Source organism: Ctenopharyngodon idella, chromosome 16, assembly GCF_019924925.1.
Source record: "Ctenopharyngodon idella isolate HZGC_01 chromosome 16, HZGC01, whole genome shotgun sequence".
Classification (NCBI taxonomy): Eukaryota; Metazoa; Chordata; class Actinopteri; order Cypriniformes; family Xenocyprididae; genus Ctenopharyngodon; species Ctenopharyngodon idella.
The window spans coordinates 5,804,820-5,829,751 of NC_067235.1; the positions used below are offsets into that span (position 1 = coordinate 5,804,820).

The 24,932-nt window shown below is 36.8% G+C and overlaps 1 protein-coding gene across 1 annotated transcript in view; it reads right to left on the bottom strand.

Annotated features, from left to right (window-relative positions):
• LOC127497765 (A disintegrin and metalloproteinase with thrombospondin motifs 16) overlaps window positions 1-24,932 on the bottom strand; it is a 104,057-nt gene that overhangs the window by 40,138 nt on the left and 38,987 nt on the right. Inside the window, exons 10-14 of the mRNA XM_051866499.1 lie at window positions 20,128-20,281; window positions 12,099-12,194; window positions 5,006-5,154; window positions 4,098-4,270; window positions 2,563-2,693 (exon numbers count right to left, since the gene is read on the bottom strand). Coding sequence (XP_051722459.1) covers window positions 2,563-2,693; window positions 4,098-4,270; window positions 5,006-5,154; window positions 12,099-12,194; window positions 20,128-20,281 — 703 coding nt within the window. The remainder of the gene's footprint in view (window positions 1-2,562; window positions 2,694-4,097; window positions 4,271-5,005; window positions 5,155-12,098; window positions 12,195-20,127; window positions 20,282-24,932) is intronic.

The window sequence follows — 24,932 nt, forward strand, 5'->3', positions numbered from 1 at the left end:
TATGCATGTATGTATTTTTAAAATGAACATTTTATTGACTATATTTATTGAACAAAAATAAATTCTTTTTATTTATAAAAATTTTGCTAAAGAGATTGTTTTGAACAAGTATTAACTTATTATTACTTTTGCTTAAGTACAGTATTTGTATAAACACTTTGTGACTTTTGCCCCATGCAGATAAACCTTGCCACCTCGTCTGTTTATAAGATTTTTAAAAAAACAAACAAACAACTTTTATGATTTGTTTTCACACAAAATCTGTTGCTCCATCAATGTTCAATAAAAACATATTTTTTTCTGCAATCATACACTACGGGAGTAGTGAAAAGCACTTTTTTTTTAGAGTGTGCCTTTAGCCTTGTTGTACCCTACAAAATGCTCCAAACTGGAAAGATAATTTAAAGAAACACAAAGTGATGAGTTCAACATGTATGAAATACACAAGGAGAAATTATCTCAAGTATGTTCATGTGCAGTATTCTTTCTGTAATGTTTTCAGTGCAAACTACTTATGTCGTCGACTCGTGTATAATCGAAAACACGAAATGACAAATGACTCAGATAATTCATCATTACTGCTTATTTAAACTAAATTCACTGAACTACAATTGTTCTGGTCCACTGCAATGTCACTACTCTACAATTTCTCTTTTAATATAACAGCAGATATGAAATGTTGTCAGTAAAATTCAGACGCTGAAGTCAAATTTAAGGGAACAGAATTGTACTTGGCTCTCTCACTGCAAACATCCAAACACGCAATATGAAACTGATGTGTGTTCTGAAGGAGAGATTCTCCAGAAAGACCTTTTTTTTTTTTTTTTCAGTTCTCTGAACTAAACTGAGATGAAATGCATTAGGTCACTCTGACTCAACAGGGATTTCCACAGCAGAAGAAAACATAAAACCAAGCACTGTGAGAATTCACTACAGATGATCCCTCTTGAAAAGCTCTGGCTTTGATGATAAAACACAAACTGTGTCAGTAGTCCATTTCCAGAGAAAAACCCCAGCTAAAGCACAACTGAGAGATGCTTTTATTATAATATCCATGTATCAGAACAATAGAGATAGAGAATAGAACAAGCCTGAGTGAAGAATGTTTTGCATTTAACACAGCTGACACCGTGTCTACACCGGATGCGACCGTTGACGCATATCATCACTCCGCACCGCAACAGCTAGAAGCTGTCTACACTGGACACGGAAAAGCGACCGTTACAAATCCATTTGCGAGTGCTTGGAGTATGTCATAAATAGAACGAGGCATCAGTTTACAGAGGATATGCATTGACATCACTTTCCCGCCGGAACACGCCCCCTCAGCCGGACTGAGTGGCAAAAGAACCTGCTGCATGACTAGATTTAATAGGGGAAACTGCGAAAACGCGAGTAAAACAAACGATTATCAGTTTAAACTAAAGGTTGGACTCCATATTGTTCATTACTACTTACCAAAGATCCAGTAATCCATGGATATTGACATGCAGCCAGGAATCGTGTTTCCTGACATTTATATGTGCCTGATTTCGATGCCGGGGAAATACATAAAGCAAATTTGCCTGTGAACGCTTTATATAAATACATTATAGGTAGGTCTAAATCTGGATGATCACTTTAAAAACATCCAATTATGCAGAATATAACATGGTAAATATTTAATTGATGAGTTGTCAATACAATAAATAACAATACAATACGTAAGTAAGGTATGATTTTACCCCAAAATTTTATGTATTGACACAAAATGATAACTGCAAATCGATGTTTTGCATGGAGTCTAGTTGTTTCTGTGAATTTCAGTGATCCATTTGCTTCTCTTTTCTGTAGTTTTTGGAAAAAATATACCTCGGATTTCTTGTCAAATTTATTTGTACAGTCAATCGCAAAGCTCTTTCCCATTTTAGATGTGTTTTTTGTGTTAAAAAACAATGCTGCCACTTGTTGTCACTCAGTGGGCGTAACCGCTGTCACTCCGGCTGACGGTGACGTCACATATATACCCTATACTCTCGGGGATTTGTCATGTCGCGCCACATCCACTGTAGACAACAACACTGATTTTCACAAGTTCACACTTACAAATGATTAGATAGAGTAAAAGAGTATGCGTATTTGGCGTGCTGTCCGGGAGAGGACTCCGAGCTCAGAATGTCGCCCGAACCCAGAGTACTCCCTGTATCTTTGGTTAGGATAGTAACCAGGCAAGTGTGAGGAGACGGGGTGGTGGAGGGATGCAGAAAAAAAACATAGGTGAGTCGGCTACGTATTTATAGGCCTCATCTGATTGGGTAGATCATTTGAACATGCTCCTTCTGAACTTTGTTAATAAAACATCATATAATGGGATCTATTGTCTTTTGACCCGTTGCATTGCGCCACTCGTGTCTGGTGTAGACACATTGTGAGAGTTACTCTACAATCACATTACTCAGTTACTTGCAAATAACTAGACTAAGGCCAGACAGTATCTATAGTTATAATATCAACAGAGACAATCACTAAACACCTCAGGTTATACAGTGTAATGAATTCAAAATTGTGAATATTGTACATTACCTCACAAATGCCATCAATGCAGACATCAGTGCCATCCTGTGTGCAGAGTGTCCCATCCCTGACTTTACTGGAGAGGGCGAAGAAGAAGTCGTAACCTTCAGCGAAGCAGTACAGCTTGCACACGTCTTGATCTGGAGCAACACACACACACACAGGAATATCAGACACAGTTCATTGAATACAAATGTCCAAGCTCTGAGATCTCAGCAAATCTCATGTGCATTAACACCGTCAGTTTCCTTTTTAGAAAATCTGCTCTCACCAATTTACTGTGACTGAAGTCATGCAGTGATCCAAACACTGAGGGCAACTAATGAAACGATAATCTGTGGGCAGTGAGTTCAAAGTATTCACCCCCCATGGTTTAGTTCCAGCTCTGTGACATTGTGAAACTATAGCATATTTACATAGAATATCTATCTTAATTATTTCATCATGCTTGGTTTGAATTGCCTAACTATTCAATCACACTAGGAATTTAACTCTGAAATCACACAAAATACATTAACTAGGTACAACTGTGTTGATTTCAAATTCATCTGTGTTCAATTGTCTGAAAGCACACCAAATATCACTTGGTGAGTCTCACAACTAATGAAGCCCAAGGAACTTTGAGATGAAGTTGGAAAACAGCTGGAAATGATTATAGAAAGACTAACATAGCTCTGAATCTTCCTAAAAGCATAATAACCCAATCCCACACCATTAACTTGCTTTAAAATCAGAGGGAAATACCTGGTCAATATGAAGCCCCATTCCCAGTCTAAGCTCTAACACTAATCCTAACCCTAAATCTAAAATCTGAATTGTTGATAAGAAATGTTCCAGAACCAAGAAAAATGTTTAACCAGCAACATTTCCTAATTGGAGAATGGAAGAGATGGCAGCATCATGCATTGGGGTTGCTTTTCGTGAGGAACTGAAAAACGTTCTGCCATTGAGGACAACATGGATGGAGCCAAATAAAGGAAGACCCTTCATGAGAACTTGTTCAGTCTCCCAAAGATCTGCATTAAGTATGAAGATCTTTTCAGCACAACAATGACCCAAATCACACGGATAAACTAATATGAAATGGCTTGAAATACATCAGATCTGTGGTAGAACCTGAACCAACTTTCTCCATCTCAAGATACCTTGTGCTGAAGAATAGAGATTCCAGTCATACCTGAAAGAAGATGCATGACTATAATCATTTCTAAAGGATCATGTAGAAAGTAATGACTTTGGGGGGTGAAATCGTCTATCGCTCCAGAGACGTAAATGTTCTTTCTAGTGCGTAAATGTGTTGAATTTATTGTGTGGTGGAAGGAAGACACATTTTCCAACAGACACATTTCCTCCATTACAATTTGTAGGAGTAACAGAAACAAAATGTGAAAAAGTCAAGAGGGGTGAATATTATGTGAAGGCTGAACATACTTCACTTCAGTCTAACTTCATAAATAATGTTTTCATCCAGAATTTTGTCAGAGGCACCGGCTCATTTCTTTTATACATCCCCTCAACCAATAAAAATACATGTTTAGACCAACCATCCACGCGTGTGTAGGGTTTCCACTTGTAGTACCATCCGCGGAAGGGCTTGCTGTTGAACTCGGCACACTGAGCAGCTCTGAAGTCCACTGCATTTTGAGGACAGTCAGCAATGTTACACAGTTTATAAGAGCGAGACGAGCCCTCGCAAAACCTGCCGCCATACATCGGCCTGAGAGAGAAGAGGGGGGAAAAAAACTGATCATGAGACAGAACTAGAATGCGAGACATCCTGATTTACGTGATGGGGCCGTTAGAGCTGACAGCAACTTCATCACTCATGGTTGCCAAGTGGCTGTAATGTTTGTTGTAGTAATGAGATGCATTGCCAGTAAAATTAAGATGTCATTCTACATTGACAAGGAATCAGTTTTCTTGATGCTTAAAATTACATTTCTGTAGAGGAAAGTTTTTGTATATAAAGTGCAGCAGAGCATAAAGCAACATATCATGAACAAGATGAACAATTATCAGTGCAAAAATCAAATCTACTTGCAATGCCAGCAATTTTCCATGCAGCAGTGCTTATTATATTCCTGATTGTTGGAAATGAAAAATCATGTAGAACTACAGTATTTCATAAGAGATGGATCAAATGTATCCCACTGTCTCCAATTCTGCTGAAACTCTGTTTCTGAGTTTCACTGCATCAGAAAATGTTCTGTGGTTCCATGAGCAAAGATGACAGAATTCAAATCTGGTACTTCTGAATAGTTCTGCGCTTGCTATGAGAACAGAAAGAGAACTCACTACTATAGAGCTCCTTCTCTGCATTGTTTCATTTTGTTTTAAATCCTGCTGTGCACGTTATTCATGCCAAAATTTTAAACTTTACAAGCCTTTATTGGAGACTCACTCCACTTTTTATATTGGCTGATACTCCACTCGACTGCAGGTCTGAATGTACCTGGGGCTGTTGCAGTGTCTCTCTCTGTAGGTCACTCCACTCTCACAGGTTCTCGAGCAGCTGGACCACCCAGACCAGGATGACCACTGACCGTTCACTGGCTTAGGACCTTCATCACCATGCTTTACACACTGACCACGACGGCACCACTGCAAACCACAGGCAGAAACACACATCAGTCTGAACGATAATGGTCTTTAAATTTAAATGGATAGTTCACCCAAAAAGAAAGATTTTGTCATCATTCTCTCACACTTATGTTGTTCCAAACCTGTATGAACACAAAAGGTGATTTTTTAAAGAATATAATTTCTGCTCTTTTCCGTAAAATGAACATAAATCTTCAAAATGACAAAACAAGCACGATAAAACTATCATAAAAATGGTTCATATGACGCATACAGTATATTTAACAGTATTGTGAGGAACAGACTGAAATTTAAGTCATTAATGACTGACAACTGACTACAAATACATTAGATCCCACTGGACTTATGTGTCTTTTGACTGCTTTAATCTGCATTTGGTAATGCAACATACATCAACCATCTTCACATACTTGTAATGAGAAGCACTTATCAGCAAAAGAGAATCTTTAAAGTTTAAAATTGAAGAAATTAAGACAGTCAAACATTTATTTTACAGTGAAATATGACAATAATAATATTTCTTACTTCGCTTTTATTTAGGATTTTTTTTATTTATTTTAATTTAATAATAATTTCATTCATTCATTCATTCATTGTTTGCTTGCCATATTGATACTCTCACAACTTTCCATGTAGTTTAAATCCTAAGGAAGATGCGTGATGACAAAAGAACGATACTTTTAATAAACTCCAACAACTAGAAAGACAACACAACAAGCCATAACCTTTAACGCAAGACACAGAACTTAGGGAACTGAGGGCTTAAATACACAGAGGAAGGTAATCAACATAACAGGAAAGAGGCGAGGATTTATTAGGAACTATGGAAACAAATGAGATCTCAGGCAATGTCAATGACAACGAAACTAAAGACAGTGAAACTAAACATGATCGTGAAAAAAACTCTCCCTCCCCAGAAAGCGCGTCCTTGCCCTATTAAACAGTCCAGTCTGAGGAGGGAGGGAGGGAAAGAGGGAGGGAGGGCGAGGGTTCTGAAGGAGGACGAGAAGCAGGCAGAGACAGACATGGCAGTGATGACCAGAGAAACCAGGGTGAAGATGAAGGTGGGAGGAGCCAGGGTGGAGACAGTGGGACCAAGAATTTGACCCAGAACCATGACGCTGATGCTGAAGGTCCATGGTGGAAACTTGGGTAGACGGACCAGGCAGAACCAGAGAGAGATGACTGACTGAGGTTGAGACGGTAGATGAAGCTGCAGGCGGGCGTGACCAAGCTGGAGGCGTGGGCTTGGCAGACCGGGGCAGAGATGGTGGAAGTGAGGACCATGGTGGAACCGGAGGGAAGGAGGAGCATGGTGGAGGCAGAGGGGTGGAGACTTGAGGCACAGCAGCTGACTCAGAAGTCTGAGGTGGAGCCAGAGTGATGATAGATCAAGGTAGAGCCAGAGGGACAAGGGAGCCTGGCAGAGCCTAAGGGATGACCGTCCACTGCGGAGCTGAAAGAGCGTTGAGCCAAGGTGGAGCCAATGGGTCGGAGGGCCGAGGTGGAGTCCGGGCCTTGGAGGGTTGAGGTGGAGCTGTGGGATCCACTTGCCAAGGCGGAGCTTATGACTGGAATGCTCCTTGTGGATCCATGCAGCTTGGCAGAGCCTCTGGAGGAGCTAACCTCAAGCACTAACCTCAGCGGTGAGATTGTGGGCGGGGCTACGGTTGTTGCTGCTGGCTCACAAAAAAAAGCACTAACCTCAGCGGTGAGATCGTGGGCGGGGCTACGGTCGTTGCTGCTGGCTCACACACCTCGACAGACTCCGCGTTTGGCTCGGGCTCCGTGTTGAAATCGGTCTCTGGCGTTCCCGCAGAGGAGCTGTCTGTGCTCTATATCTACAGTGGGGCTGGTGATGTCCTCATCTGTCCTCATCGGTGAGTTGTTCTGCACCAGCACCCACTCCACATACTCCGCAAAGTTCCCTCAAAGCAGTGTTAAATTAGACAGCAAATTTTGATTTAGTTTTAGTCATAGTCTTTTGACTAAAATGCCATTTAGTTTTAGTCATATTTTAGTCATTGGAAATTGTTTTACTTTTAGTCTAGTTTTAGTCGACTAAATATCTTAAGATTTTAGATTTTAGACTGAAATCCAATTTAGTTAAATTGTAATGCACTAAGTAAGCATTTCTCTAGCAATACACAGATACTCAGAAGTCTGAGGCGGAGCCAGAGTGATGATGGATCACTGATATACTGTACATCTGATATTCTCCAAACTGTTTATGTTCACTTAAGACAACCAATTGTACTTTACTTGCCAAAACATACATTTTTTGACCGTTTAAGTGCAAAAAGACACGAAAGAGAGCTCAATTCAGTACATGTCAGGGATTGACACACTTATCATTGAGATACTATTATAGTTTTTTTTTTTTTTTTTTTTTTTTTTTTTAATTGATTAGATTTGATTTTTATTTTTTCTGCTTTCATTGTAATTTTAGTTAAAAGTTTTAGTAATTTTTTTGTGTTCATGTCTTTTAGTTTTTGCTTTTAAATGTCATTATAGTTTTTTATTTCTGTTTTAGTTATTTTAGTACATCAGCTTAAGCCAAAGCTTGGAAACTAAAAGTTTACATTTTTTATATATTTATTTTTTATTTCAGTTAACGTTTATTTCAAGTAATGAAGATTTTTTTTATGGTTTTAGGTTTAACTATAATAACCCTTATACTTGTAAAATATATTGAATAATGTGTCCAATAATGTTCTTAGTCTTTCCTTCCTGTGACAGTAGCTTACTATGAATTAAATAGAAATTAAATTAAATTAAATACAGTTTGTTGTGTAAACAAAATAACAATAATGACCAGGAAAAAATAATAATTATAAACCATCCCGAAATATACACCATGACTCTTATTCTGAAATGTCTGCAGTCTGCACTTTAGCAGGCTGCTCATTTAAGTTCAGATGAGGGAGATAAAACATGCATTCTTACAACCGTCTAAAACATATTACCTTACAAAAATTGTGTAGTAAACATTGTCATAATTCATCAACTTTAGCTTGTAAGCAATTGCTTGGCATAAATGTGCACTATTCATTAATTGCAAAGCAGTCTGAAGAGCCTGGGCGAGCCTGTAGAGCACGCAGCAGCGCCACATTTCCCGCGGTTAGATCAGCACATTACACTTCAAATGTGCGCATCTTCCACACAGGACAGCAGTCCTGACTGGATTCGTTGACGAAAATTAGAGAAGATTTTAGTCATAGTTTTAGTCATTCAAAATGCATTTTTATTTAGTCATCATCTTGTTTTCGTCTGTGAAAAAAATTTGAGAACTCAGACAATGACATTGAAACTAAAGACAATGAAACTAAACATGATCATGACAGATATATAATGACAATATTTTTGGACAAATTGTGCAGCCCTGCAAACAAAAACAGCAAACCTAGATTTTAATTGCATTTTAAAATCACAATTTTTATCAGAAAAATTAGATTACAATTCAAATCCCCACCCCCCACCCCCCCTACCCCCCAAATCGGGCAGCCCTATGTGGAATATTGTGCAAATTGTGAGTCATGCACTATTATGACTCACAGATTTCAGATTTCTTTTGCAAATTCACCTTTTTTGTTCAACTGAAGTAAGTTTTGTAAAGGTCTGGAACAACAGGGTGAGTAAATTATTGTTTGAACGGCCCAGCTTCACAGATTCATTTTAATTCCCATCAGGCACCATTCCATCTAATTTATCTCTGTGTGAGACGTTAATGACCGAATGAATGATAGTCCTAGTCCAGTGCTCTTCACACCCTCTGAGTAACTGAAACTCATGGGATGGAGCTGATATTTCCTGAAAGCAGATTGTCAGGATTCCTAGAGGAGACTGTCATCATTAGTGCTGCGTACCGTCACTGGCTTTCACTCAGATTAAACTGTCGTGTTTAATATATCACACAACGAACACCTCCAAGAGCCTCGAGGAACACATGTGAAAGACATCTAAGACCACCAGCACTCGCCTCCGTATCAGCCAGAGACGACACGCGCTGGAACAGGAGAGTGTGTTTGTAAGAGAAGTGCTCTTATTCCTGCACCTCAGGATGGGCCTGTAATTACCCTAATGCCCCAAACATGCTTCAGTAACGTAAGTTAGTAAAGAGATGGCCCAGGAGGTCAGCCCAGGCCCGCATGAGCTCATTAAACCCAATCTGCTGTGAAGAGCCTGAATCAGTGGAAAGGCATCCTAAGGGACAACGAGAGAGGGAGGAGAGCAATGACGAATACTGTATCTAACAGCTAACACTGACTAACACAGCAGCGATCTGTCTATTTGTGTGGTTGGTGTATCTGACACTTTTTTGTAGTTTGAACAGCAAAAGTTCCATTGTAAAACTTGACCCACACCACACACGTCTTTAGCTTGAAATCTGAGATGAGCCGAGATGACCCTAAATAAGGTATAGAAATAACTATGCTGATGCAGTGTCAAACAGTCTGTAACTGCATAAACATTCAATCATCTGCGCTCATTTTTTCTTGTGAAAAAGAAGTGCACTTTAGCATACTTTTATAAAAGAATACTTATTACGGAAATAATATACTTTAAAATAATATACTTAAGTGCGAACTAAGCGTAATGTTTTTGTGGCACTTAATTGCATGCACCTGAAATTAAATGAAAATGTTTAATAGTTTAAATTTATATTAAATGCAAACAGAAGAACTTTGGAGTGCTTTCTGACCCATTTAAATAGGACTTAAGTACATCTTTAAATGTAATTTCATAATTACTTTTATTGTCTTCGAAAGATGGTTAAAGTATACTGACAGGCATTTATGGTAAACTAAAATATACTTTAATGTTATTTCTATTGAAACTTGTCCGTCATGTATGTAAACATATTTGTAATAACACTTATAATGATGGTTGTAATTTAGTACATTTAAAATATATTAACTACAGAAAAATAAACAACAGTTAAAATTGTGATCAAGTACTTTACATGTTTTAGTATGTTAGTCAACACATCAAAATAAGTATACTTCTGGCAGGAACTGCTCTGACACGAAGGTTGAGGATCCAAACACAGCTTTATTATTATTATTAAACGCAGAATCATAATCCATAGTGAAGGGACGGTTGATACCTGGGCTCCGATGCAGTTTTCAAAGCACTATTGTATCACACACTGTACCGATGCTTGTATCGAAATGACAATATCACGTGATTGATGACGTTTGAAGCTTCGAATGTCATGCAGTATCGGAAAGTCGGGATAGCTGGTTTGAAAAAATTGGCAAGGAAAATGCATTTAATCATGTTTTATTGCTGGGGTCTCAGAGACCCCAAACAAAACATAAGGGTTAAACAGCTCACCCAAAATATTTTTTCAACTACTCACGTCAATTATGATCACATCATTGTATATTTTATATTATTGATCAATATGTGAATCCGTTGACCAGGCTACACATGACATGAGCTGTGGTCTCATTGTCACAAATTAATTTCGATTAGATTAGATCAGATTAGATAGAACTGTGTTGATCCAAGACAAGAGAGATTCCGTATGTCACGGACTTCCGAAGCTTTGTTTGGTCAGGTGCTTTTTCAAAGCAAAACAAGTCTGAACACCAGATGTCGCTAATGCGCACTGTGTTAAAAGCTTTGAGTAACGAACCGTTTTTCGGCACAATTTGATGAAAGCCTCAAACGCTTCAGAAAGCCTCGGTTTCCCATCACTAATAATCCATAAAAAGGCAACAGGTCAAAACACAGGGCAGAAAAAACAGGAAAATCCAGGAAACCACGGGTAACCAGAAGGAAAGCACTCAAAAATGCAGTGTAACACTTACAAGACTTTGCAAAGAATGAGTGAAAATACAGGGCTTATATAGGCAGAGTTTAACCAGCTAATGAGACACAGGTGGAAGTGATCAAACAATAATGAGTCCAGGCAAAGGGTTATCGGAATTGAAGTTCATGATGGGACAGCAAGGGAGTCGGGAGGAGTGCCCTCTGGTGGAGATCATGGGCACTCCAGTTGGTGGATGTAACAACTTCTTTAAAGCATTTTTAATTTGACATTTTTACAAAGTACACTTTTTAAAAGTGCACTTAAGTAAACAGTCATGAAAGTGTACTCTCTTTAAGTGCACTTACATATTATTACAGATTGTTGCAGTGCTTATAAATGATTTACCTTTGCACACCGTTTTTTTTTTTTTTTTTAATTCCTATGCCCACGTAATCTTTATTCAAAAACGCTAACCTCCTCTCCCCCTCGAAACGACATCTTTTCCTTTTATGATGTATGTCTTGGCGAAGGGTGGGACTAAATATCCTCCACAACTGACTGCAAACTGGACGAAATCAAGTATCGTCCTACAGTTTTTTCTGATTCCAGAAGCTGGTTCACTTGGATATACGTCACAATAGGGAAGAAAAGACTATCGCAACTTTTCATGTTTTTGTCCGACTTTAAAATTTGAAGTCCACTACAAGTGCACATTCAATACAATAAAGCGCACATCCTTTTCACAAGGGTTTCCCCTGTCGAACTGAACATTTTCTAGTACAGTGTGTTCTCAAATGAAGCTCTTCAAAATCTGTTGTGAACATCACTGTCACTTTATTCTGTTTTCGTAACTCTCAGCATGAATTGTTCACTCATTCAATCCGCTGGCATTTACACCAACCTCTCTCTGCTTGGCCTCCCTGGAAACACTCATTTAAGACATTAAACATCTGTTAAAACCCATCTGAAAGAACAACAAAAACCCCCCAAAATGCTCTCTCCCCCCGCAGGGTTAATGTCACAGGCTGAATCACCATGAGAGCATGTTAATGATTAAACTCTTTCAATGACACAAAACAGACCATTTGGCTTTTTATTTTGTGCCACTTGAGCTGAAAGGGACGAGTGTAACTTGACTTCTTTTTAAGGTGAGATGCTTCTGAACACATCCGTGATTGTGACTCACCATCTCTGGACCGCAGGCAGAGCCCTCGGCGGCTGGCATGAACTTGGTCTCACATTTTCTTCCGACCCGATGGCACCACAGGGCTTTGCAGATGTCCTGCGTGGCACACATCAAACAGACGTGTTGATATGAATGCATTAAAGAACAGAAGTCTGATAGTTATACTGAACACATTAAGGATTATAACACATTACGTAATGGATAGATATTCTTCACAAGCTGTACGAGTCCAAAAAGCAGTTGTACAGAATAATGACACACTGTTTATGATCTCTGGATATAATAATGACCTGTCTGGTTTGTTTTAGCTTGAGCGTCACATGTCCAACACTCTGTATGTGGGTGATTCTGCAACTAGGGGAACTTTATTTCGATAGTCCACTTTAGACTTTGCAACTTTGTAGTAACTTTGAAACTACATGTCAACTAGCTCTCATTATAGAATTAGTAGACTGTTTGGTTAGGTTTAGGGTTAGCAGAATAAGTTGACATGTACTTGCAAAGTTTTTACTTCCTTTATTACTTTATTTAAAAAAAAAAATTAAGATCTTGAAAATTCTACTTTTTCTAACAATTAAAATTAAAACAAAATTCATTTGTTATTCAAGTAGAATTTGTAATGATTTTACAACAAAGATTGCTGTTCTCAATCCTGCTGTTACACCAAAGATTTAGAGAACAATTGAGTTTATACTTGGTTATTATCATGGAGATGAGAAGTGACAGATGAGCACATCTCTGCCAGATGTCTTCAAAGAGAAATGTTTTTATTATTTTTACGCCATGATATGAGAGTATGTTTATTAGAACTGGGGAGTATTGGAAAATTATAATTCAGAAACAACCCATTTCTTTTCATTTTTACAAATTATTAGAATTTGTTTTAGAACGTACAATCATCTACAAACATTCAAACATTATACCAAAATCCACTTGAAGGTTGATCAAGCTCATTATCTCATTATCAGATATTTATTTAGAAATTTACTCACCCACATGTCATCCAAGATGTTCATGTCTTTCTTTCTTCAGTCGAAAAGAAATGAAGGTTTTTCAGGAAAACATTCCAGGATTATTCTCCTTATAGTGGACTTCAATGGACACCAAACAGTTGAAGGTCAAAATTACAGTTTCAGTGCAGCTTCAAAGGGCTTTAAACGATACCAGACGAGGAATAAGGGTCTTATCTAGCGAAACGATCGGTCATTTTCGAAAAAAAAAAAATGTAAATGTATATGCTTTATATAAACAAATGTTCGCCTTCTAAGTGCTTCCGCCAAAACCGCATTTCCGTATTCTCCAAAAAGTTTACGCTGTATGTCCTACGCCTTCCCTATTCTACTTACGGAACGAACGCAGCGCCAGTTACATTTTTTACGTAAGTTGAATAGGGTAGGCGTAGGACATACAGCGTAAACTTCTTGGAGAATACGGAAATGCGGTTTTGGCGGAAGCACTTAGAAGGCGAACATTTGTTTATATAAAGCATATACATTTACATTTTTTTTCGAAATTGACCGATCGTTTCGCTAGATAAGACCCTTATTCTTCGTCTGGTATCGTTTAAAGCCCTTTGAAGCTGCACTGAAACTGTCATTTGGACCTTGAACCATTTGGTGTCCATTGAAGTCCATTAACGTTATATGGAGAAAAATCTTGGAATGTTTTCATCAAAAACCTTCATTTCTTTTCGACTGAAGAAAGAAAGACATGGGGGTGAGTAAATTATCAGGAAAAGTTTATTTAAAAGTGAACTAATGCTTTAACCCAGAGGTTGGGTTAAATGTTTGCCCAACACGCTGGGCAGTATTATCATTTAACCCAACTATTGTTCAAGAATTACTATATGGCTGGCTTAAAATTAACCCAAAATAGGCTGGAAATCAAAAATCAGACACATAATTACTAGAGGCAAGAATAATAATCAAAAGGTGAACATTTATTAATAAGCCATTTAATAAATGTTTATTGTTTAAATATTATTAATTAAACTTGTTAATAAATGTTCATTTATTAAATATATTAATAAATGTTAATTTCCAACATACTTTGGGTTTATTTTAAGCAAGCAAAACAGTAATTTTTTTAAAAAAATTGTAGAGTTAAATAAAACTACCCAGCATGTTGGTCAAACATTTAACCCAACCACTGGGTTAAAACAACCCAATTGCTGGGTTTATCCAATTTCAAACCAACTTAGGTTGTTTTTATCCCAGCATTTTTTTGAGTGTATGAAGAAGATTCATTTTTCAATATTTCAAGTAATCAAATATGTCCCTTACTGAAGAATGATTTATGAAATTTTTTTACATAACTCATCAGACACCCTAAACGTGTTTTACTGTCCCAGATATCTACATCTTCCTCTCATTCACTCACTCTCTATGAAACAAGAGCAAGGAACGGCTGCACGTTTTATGTGTCCGTATTATTCACATCTGGATTATTGTATCATATTTTGACAATGGAAGCACAGATGGGAGGAACAGAAGGCAGTTTGCCAGAGTGATCACGGTCCAAATCCCAGCACAAGTTCTGCAGCTGTGTTTTAAAGCAAGACCTCCTCAAATCCGTCCCCTGTTGTTCCTGCTGAGCTTGAACATCTCAGTCCTATTACAGCTCTGACTGCCAGAGGATATGAAGAGGCTAATTCATGGTGATAGCAGTGAGAGCTCAGGATGACAAAACAACTTTGCTTGAAGAGCATCTACAGAACAATTTCTATCTTGTTCAGTGACATGAAATGAGCAGGCCACTCCTTGTGCTTTGTTTTTACAGTCCAATGTAAATTCATGTTCCATTTCCATTTGATGTTTCAGATTCTGGGTTAATGGAACACTTTACTATCCAACAATATCATATTTTTGTATGGCTGTATTTACATTTTGTTCACTAACACAAAATTACAAGTTTAAAATCTCACGTTTACATTTGTTAAGTAAAAATGCTTCAGAAATAAGAACTACAATGATACTGCAAGCGTATCAGTATATTTCTTGTAAGCATATCTGTATATTTCTTCCATGAACATATTTTAGTTCCTGCTAACTGTTTCTGGGTCAAAGACATTAATTTATTTACTTATACACTAACTTTGAAAAGTTTGGGATCTGTAAGATTTTAAATATTTTTGAAAGAAGTCTCTTCTGCTCCCTAAGGCTGATCAAAAATACAGGAAAAACAGTAATATTGAGAAATGACATTACAATTTCAAATAACTCTTTTCTATTGTAATATATTTTAACAGTTATTCCTGTGTTCAAAGCTGAATTTTCAGCATCATTACTACAGTCTTCAGTGTCACATGATCCTTCAGAAATCATTCTAATATGATGATTTGCTGCTCAGGAAACATTTATTATTATTATCAGTGTTGAAAACATTTGTGCAGCTTCAATTTTTGTGGAAACTGTGATTTTTTTTAAAATATAGAAATATTTTGTAACATTATAAATGTCTTTACTGTCACTTTTTGTCAATTTAGTTCATCCTTACTAAAAGTATTAATAAAAAATAAATCTTAATGACCTCAAACTTCTGATTGGTAGTGTATGTGTAATAAGCAATTTTTCCCACTGTAAATAAGTTTTAGCCCTAAAGTAAATGAAATTAATAGTATTTTGGAAAATTTTCTTACACTGATATGCAGCTCAAAATATGCTGACATACATTCAAGTGAGGTTAAGTCATATCAGTGCTCTAGAAAGAAGCTATTTTATTCTCCATGGGGGCTGCAATGTTGAGATCACATGCTAATACCAGTAATAATCACTTGCTACTTGGTAACTGCCCTACTATGAAACTTTTTTTGGTAGGAATTAATTAATCATGCATGAGAAATACACCTGTGAATAGGGTAAGCTTACATCCATGTCAATAGTACTGTTGTATCGGCTAGCAAACATAAAGCAAAATTCTAAGTGCACATTTATTGTACATACATTTAGTGAAATCACTGTGCAAAAAGTTAAATGCGTCTCTTTAACATAGCTTGATTGTGCTGCATAATTAGCATTGTATAGTCATCGTCAGTGCCCAGTGCAGCAGACTGTATCTCGTCTCATTTCTTTGACTGCATATGTACAGTTAGGCGAGATCAGGACAATAGGAGCCTAGAAAACAGAGCTTCCCTTTGGCTTCCCTCCAAAGTATATTTAGCTCTGCCTTTGCTTGACGAGACCGTGTAGGCCTGGAGAGAGGTCTGCCGGAGCTGCACTCTATCAGATTTCTCTACAGGGAGGTCCAATTTTAGATGTATAGACTAGACAGTGGAAAAATTATTTTAGCAAATCTCTATTGAGTTGATTTACAGATTTCAGCAATGGAGAAATAGAGCAAGTGCTCTCCGCTCAGGTGTTACGAATAATTGAACCGTCTGAGCCATCAGACTCCCTGGACTAAAGGATGCAGGTCGAATGTTCACAGAAAGCACACAAATCTGTAAAAATATGGGCTAATGTACTGTGTTAGCATGAAGTAATTTTCTGTATTGATATATTACTGGTATTTTACACCTTTTAATTACGCATTGCTTTAGCCCTTTTTACACATCCAGTTCTTACTGGTAAATTACCGGTAAATTACCGTTATGAGATTATGTGTGAAAAGGACCTTTTCAAAAATACTGGCGCCAGCAGCCATATCACCCTGTAGCCCAAGACTGGTTGCTCACTGAAGCTAAGCAGGGCTGAGCCTGGTTAGTACCTGGATGGGAGACTTTCTGGGAAAACTAGGTTGCTGCTGGAAGAGGTGTTAGTGAGGCCAGCAGGGGGCGCTCACCCTGTGGTCTGTGTGGGTCCTAACACCCCAGTAGAGTGACGGGGACACTATACTGTCAAAAAGCACCGTCCTTTGGATGAGACGTTAAACCGAGGTCCTGACTCTCTGTGGTCATTAAAAATCCCAGGATGTCATTCAAAAAGAGTAGGGGTGTTACCCCGACATCCTGGCCACATTTGCCCATTGGCCTCTATCCATCATGGCCTCCTAATCATCCCCATACACTGATTAGCTTCATCACTCTGTTTCCTCTCCACCAATAAGCTGGTGTGTGGTGGGCGTTCTGGCACAATATGGCTGCCATCGCTTCATCCAGGTGGATGCTGCACATTGGTGGTGGTTGAGGAGATTCCCCCTTCCATATGTAAAGCGCTTTGAGTACCCAGAAAAGCGCTATATAAATGTAACAAATTATTATTATTATTATTAATTTCCAAGTATGAGAAGTTGTTGCATTACCAGTAAATTACCGGTATGATGTTGTGTGTGAACAAAGAACAGGAATACCCGTATGAGTATGTACAAGGTCAGAACGTGCTGACGGAAGAAGTCAGCTTTGGGCCAATCATAAAGCTCTGTTGGAGCTGTTTCAGCTGTAAACATGCGTTAGACAGACATCTGACATTTGTGCCAAATCTCATTTTCGCCTTCTTTTTCATTCATCAGCGCTGCGGGTCTGCAGTTGTGTACTATAGTAACTGCAATACTATATTAACTATTATGCGTCTTGTGTTTTTAAGACCTAAACCACATTCTGTGTGATCATCCACAGGAGAGCTGTCAGTCAATAAATGTGAAAAAGTAACTTGCATTACTTATTTGAAAAAGTAGCTTGGATATGTTGTTGTAAATTGAAAAAGTAATGCGTTACTTTACTAGTTACTTAAAAAAGTAATCTGATTATGTAACTCAAGTTACTTGTAATGTGTTACCAGAACACTGTGTGTGAATGGTATCTTACCGGTAAAAATAAATAAAAAGTATTTACAGGAAAAGTTGTAATTTACCGGGATTGCTGTGTGAAAGGGGCTACTGTCTTTTGTGTTAGGGTTAAGGAAAACTTTACAGGTAATGTCCTGGCAGAAAATTAGCAGTACCTTTTCCATTTTTCCAGTTTTTGTCTTACAGTGTACGTCACTGAGACATCTGTGCAAAAAAAAAAAAAAAAGTGTGGAAAGAGCTGCATTCCTGAAACTCTTTGAACACCTTTATTTTTACCTCTAAATTTTAAGCAGATGTTTTTAATTGGTTTTCAGCTAAATGATATTCATCCCTTAGTTGTAGAAGATCTCATGTTTTTAAAGGATATTTTGAATAACAGTTTTTTGAACTTGTGAACATGGTAATTTTGGTGGGTACATGATATCATATTCACATATGTAAACCTTTACATTATTTCTTCATGATTTTGTGAGAATTTACATCTTTGTTAAAGTAAGTCATTCCAATTTAAATCTTGCTCTTTTTGTGTATGTTAGTAAGTTTGCCTTACAAATTTGTATGTCTTGTGTTGTAAATGTTTTATTAAAAAAAATAAGAAGAAAAAGATGCATTCCATTTTAAGCATCACAGTTGTGTCCAAACATCTGGTATACTTTTATATTCACATACAATGACTATAAAAATTCTAAATCATGTCAGATCTTTTTCCAACTTTAATGTGATGTTTAAACCAACAAAATTAATGTAACAAATATATATTCTTGTAGACCTTTTAGCCATTGTACATTCTAAATAATGAACAGTGGAGCTTGCAGAACAGGCGTCTCGCCCCTGCGTGTGTGCTGTCAGGGTCATATCCATAAAAAAAAAAAACATGATTAAGAAAATGTGGCACATGTGTGCGGTAGTGCAGTGTGACAGTGAGTGCTAGTTTCTGTCTCAAGTGAGGCATTACTCTCAATCACACTGTCAAGCTTGATCCCTGCTCTCCCTGCTTCCTCTTTCCAAATGATGACCTTAAACTTCATGATAAGAATCTCACAAGTGGATTCTTATCAGTTTGAAACAACTTTAACCATAATGCAGCTCAGACTGGATCAAATATATCAGTCTCATGTTCCCGCTGAAAAGACGTGAAGCTGCATACCTTACCAGACAAAAATTTGGGGTCAGTAAAAAATTCTCTCAAAAGAAATTAATACTTTTTATTCAGCAAGGATGCATTAAATTGATCAAAAGTAAAGGGACTAATAATGTTTAAAAATATTTACAATTTAACATGATAAATAGTATACAATATAAATACTGTTCTTTCAGACTTTACAAAGTGCTCGACTCTTGCATTGTCAATACAAGATCTTGACCAAAATTGATGCACCTCTTGATGGAAATCAATGTTGTGATTATTGCCACCAAGAGTTGCATCAATTTTGGTCAAGGTCTTGTATTGGCAGTGCAAGAGGTGAGCACTCTGTAAAGTCTCCTCCAGCACAACCCAAAGACTTACAATGAATTTAATTTAATGACTCCAATTCAGAGGTGCCAATTCATGTGTGAAAATGATTCTTCATGCTCCCTCCCAACCATTCTTTCACAATTTGAGCCTAATGAATCTTGGCTTTGTCATCCTGGAATATGGCCATAATGTGTCTTCCTACATGGATGGTTAAGAAATGAAAAGCTACAAGCTCCATCAATTATGGTTAGAAGAACTGTTCCCAAACATATAATATGCTAGGAACATAATGATCACAGCAATAATGATCCAGTCCCAGACTCTTAAGTATTTGCCCAAAATCTTACTGACTCCAAACTTTTGAACAATAGAGTATTTTTGGAAGACATCCTTGACCAACTAGCTTCACAAGACCATGCTTGTTTGAGCAGAAAGTTTTGTTGGTGAACAGTATGTCTAAGTAGACCAACACTGAACCAGCACTAACCTAGTTAAGCATGAATCAGCATGGAAACTCGAGTGCTCCTAGAAAGGTCCAATTTGGAAGTTGTAACTAAGGCTGTTTCTCTGATTTTGTTTGAAATAAAATGCACATGCTGAGCAATTTCATACATATTTTATCATTCCCGTGTAGTAAGTTTTTGTGGTGTAAACGTTCACCTCATTAACAGGCTAAATGAGCAGTGAGCTTGAATAGCTAATCCTCAACAAAATTTAGCTAGAATGTGTCATGTGGTGCTGTTCATGTGCACTCAACTCATAAATATGATATCTCTGACATGACCAGAACAGCTTTTTCAGAAGTGATTTCATCTATAAAACAATATGAAATATTGATATTAATGGCCTTGCCTTCTTGAAGTCCAGAGTGCAGAGTTTAGCTTTCTCTCCAAACTGCCACTTGCACTGCGTGTCGGCATCGTACAGCTCTCCAGGAAGTTTCTCTGGGTATTTGTACTCCTGTATGGCACTGGGCTCGTCAGACAGACAGGTGGCCTGTGCGGTACTGAGACAGAAACATGACTGTAAAACAGCTTGACTCCAGTACAGTAGAGATGGACACCATGACAACATAACAACAGTAGTTCCCTTAGCTACATTTAAAGATTTCTCTTTTCAACACATTCTCTGACGTATGTTATTCAATGCTGCCGTTATTATACAAGCCGACAGAGAGGCTCCGCGTGCGAAGGATATCAAGGATCATGAGAAAGTATTTTACATTGTTTAATACCGTGTGTTTTACACAATCAGACATACAGTGAAACCCTGAATGAGCACTGAGTATTTTAGCAGACGCTCTGGGCCGCTCGCCTGCTCAATGACGAGAGTGTGTCAGTATGTGAGTGGGATGTATACCGTGTGCAGAATTATTAGGCAAGTTCATTTTCTGATCATATTTTTTTTTCCTAGCACATTTTACCAATTCCAAACCACATCAATCAATAACTACTATTAATTTTGTATTTAATCATTTATAAGTGATATATAATTGTTCATGAAGGCTGGAAATGAAAAACGCCTTCTATTCAGCTGTGTAATTATTAGGCAAGTTTTTTTTACAGGCAAAATTAGCCAAAAAAGAGTTTTAACTCAAACTGAAAAGTCAAAAATTATTAAATGCCCATGAGAAGGATGCAATACTAATGCAATACTAGAAATTGCAAAGTTAAGTCATGACCAATGGACAGCAAAACTCTCATTGAGTCAGCAGGGTCAGACAAAAACAGGCGGAAAAAAACACGTTAACTGCAAAAGAATTAAGAATTAAGGTGAAGAAATAAGTGTGAAACCATCAGGAACCCTTTAGTCTCCAGCGCCACCATTTTCCAGAACTGCAACCTACCTGGAGTCTCCAGAAGTACAAGATGTCAGGATCTCAGAGAGGAAAATGCAAACAGCACTTTTGTGTTACTGAGGAGGAAACATACACATATATGTGCCTGAAGGACAACAACGCAGTTGAACAGGCAGAAGTGAATGGACAGCGCGCGTCATTTGAACTCTCTGCTGTAATGCAGATGCAGTGCTTGGATTAAAAGAGTTCATTCTCATGAATAATTAGAATTAATGAGCTCTTTATCATGAACAAATGCAGAGAAGTGCTCAGAAACGTTTGACATCAGCTCGTTCATCTAGCCCCAACAGCCAATCACCACTCCGGATCTTGCCGGTATTATGCATTGACATCGGAAAAAGGTGACGTTGCTCCGACTTTGCTTTTCAAACCGGAAAACAGCAATTGCTCTAAAAAAATGCAAAAATAACTAATTTCCACTTATGGATAAAACTTAATGAGTACCTTTAGTGTTTTCAGTGATGTGCAGCCTGGACATATCTGTTCAAATATCAAAAAATGTTTTGGGGTTTCATGACCCTTTAATTCTTTTGCAGTTAACATGTGTCTTCTCCATTTTTGTCTGACCCTGCTGACTCAATGAGCGTTTTGATGTCCATTGGTCATGCCTTAACTTTGCAATTTCTAGTCTTGCATTAGTATTGCATCCTTCACATGAGCATTTAATAATTTTTGACTTTTCAGTCTGAGTTAAATCTCTTTTTTGGCTCATTTTGCCTGTAAAAGAAAACCTGCCTAATAATAATATACAGCTAAATAAATATAAGGCGTTTTTCATTTCCAGCCTTCATGAACAATTATATATCACTTATAAATAATTCATTAAATTAATAGTAGGTATTAAGATTGATGCGGTTTGGAATTGGTAACGTGCTTGGAAAAAAAAATATGATCAGAAAATCGACTTGCATAATAATTCTGTTTATAATAGGCGTCACATTTATGGAATCCCAAACCTGCCAATATTAAAAAATAAATAAATATACAAAGAAATGTAAAAAAGCAAAAATAAATAAATAAATATATAAATAAATATACATAGAAAAGCAAAAAAAACCCCCAAAAATAAATAATTATTTATATATTTATTTACTTTATTTACTTATTTATGTATATATTTATTTTTTTCCACATTTATTTATTTTTTCTTTTATTTATTTATACATTTATTCATTTCGATTTTTATTTATTTCCACATACACATCAGACCAGACGATGTTCTACAGCCATGTCCGGAATAAAGAGTAGCCTATCCATGTCACACAGTACAGTTAGGGTGATATTATATGACTTAACCCGTGATATAAGATTTTTGCCATATTGCCCATCAAGTCATTCATCCCAGTGTCGCAGGCTCGTCAGTAGGCTACACTTCTTGTATTTCGGCAACACCACAAGGTGTCACTGTGGCCTCAACGCGTCGCTCTCGCCTACTCTGAACTCGATTGCTATGTCTGAGGTAAACCACGCCCTCCTCATTACCCTACGGGCAAAGAAATGTAGAAATACATAAATGTAAAAAAAGAAATGTAGAAATAAAGAAATGTAGAAATGAATAAATGTGGAAATGAACAAATATGGAAATACATATATAAATAAATGTGGAAATAAATAAAAATCGAAATGAATAAATGTATAAATAAATAAAAGAAAAAATAAATAAACATGGAAAAAAAAAATATATATATACATAAATAAGGAAATAAATGTATAAATAATTTTTTTTTTTTTTTTGCTTTTCTATGTATATTTTTTTATATATTTATTTATTTTTGCTTTTTTACATTTCTTTGTATATTTATTTATGTATTTATTTTTAATATTGGCAGGTTTGGGATTCCATACACATTGACTAGTCTATTAGTTCTAAATATATATTATATAAATCACACATCCTGAAAAACATACTAATACAGGTGCTCAACCAAAATAATTAAAGAACTTTGAACAGAAAGTTGGCACATTGCTTCTCCCATACAATACCTGAGTTTAGTGACTGGCACTTCCTCTAAGCACAAGTTTGGTATTGTTGTAACAATAAGTTTGGTATTGTTATTCCAACTTTGTAAATATTCATAGCGAATTCTCAATGGCATGAGTCTGAACTAATGAAATGTGATTTTCAAACTCATGCTGATGTAAACCAAACGAATTTACTCACGCTGACTGACAGATCTGCGATCCCGATATACACATATAGCCAGGGTTGGGGAGTAACGGAATACATGTAACGGCGTTACGTAATCAGGATACAAAAATCCAGTAACTGTAATTCGTTACAGTTACGTCAAAAAACGTAGTTATCAGATTACAGTTACATTTTGAAAAAAGGGGGAATACTATCAGGATTACAATGTAATAATTTCAAACTAAATAAAGCATTATTTTGCCATAATAACACTATATTAAGCGCTGCTTGATTATACAGTATTTTCTGGTTCTGTTGCCAGTGATAACTCACGTGAGCCACCCGCTGGTGCATGCGCAAATAACACCCGTCTGCAATCTCCTCAGACGCAGATAATTGCTGCTGCTAGTTGAAACGATGCTTCCCGCGGGGATAAACACTTTCAATTCATGGAAATTTCGCTGCTATTTTGTTTTCAAAGAAGAAAATGCAAACAACATGGTTGTACAGTGCAAACTCTGCCTTCCAGCTACGAAAACACTTTCTTTATCAAAGGACTAAAAAATAATCTGTAATACCATAATGTAGCCACTAGATGTCTGTATAGCCCTTTACATATATTCAGGGCTGTGTGTTCCCAAGTTGTGGAAATAAGACATGATTGCTTAGTTTTAATAGGTTTTAAAAGTAACCAAAATGCTAAACATTGAAGTTAAAGCAGAACAAACATGAACAGAAATGTTTGATCCGAGCTTGTTTAGTTTGGTTATGATCTGATGTCACTTTTATATTGTTAAGCTCTAAACAACAACAACAACAACAACGATAATAATATTGCAATAGATAATTTATCAGATTTTTAAAATGTTTTTATTGTTGAGACCCATTCAAAAGTATGGAACGTGTGACATTTAAAAACGTGCAGAAATTGAGAAGAAATAATTAAAATTAAATTTAAAAATGCAATTTATCTAGTTCTTTCTTTCTTTCTTTCTTTCTTTATATAGGCATATGTGACCTTAAAGTAATCCAAAAGTAATCAGATTATATTGTGGTACTTGGATTTACGTTACTAAATACTTTTTTATGAAGTAATTTGAAACTGTAATGGAATACATTTTTAAAGTAACCCTCCCAAGCCTGCATATAGCCTACACAGAATTACAGTATTAAAAAAATCTGTCTTGGCGAGTATTCACACAAACATTACCTGTTATGTCTTCAGTGAACGTTTGGTTAACTGTTGGGGAAATACATCTGATGTGTAACATTATATTAGATCCGTGTGGTACAGCAGGTCTTAATATATAAGCTGTGTGTTTCAGTCTGTTAATTGTGGAATCATGGAAAAAAAAAAAAGTTGAACATATATATATTTTTCCTATAGATATGGGTTTTGACTAGGTTTGTGCCAAATTTGGTAGGGATTTTAAGGTTTGGTTGCTAGGTGATTTTGTTTTGGAACCTTCAGAAAACTTTAACTCGATTTTTTCTCAAAATTGACTCTTATCAACTTCAAACAGGTCGGATACCAACAAATCATACATCATTTTGAAGATTTTGTTAATAGAGAATGTGAAAATAACAATAACTCTTTTTTGAAAATTTGCACATTGCGACTCATTTTGTCAGCACGGGTCACATAAAACGAGTATAAGGAAAATGCTTGCT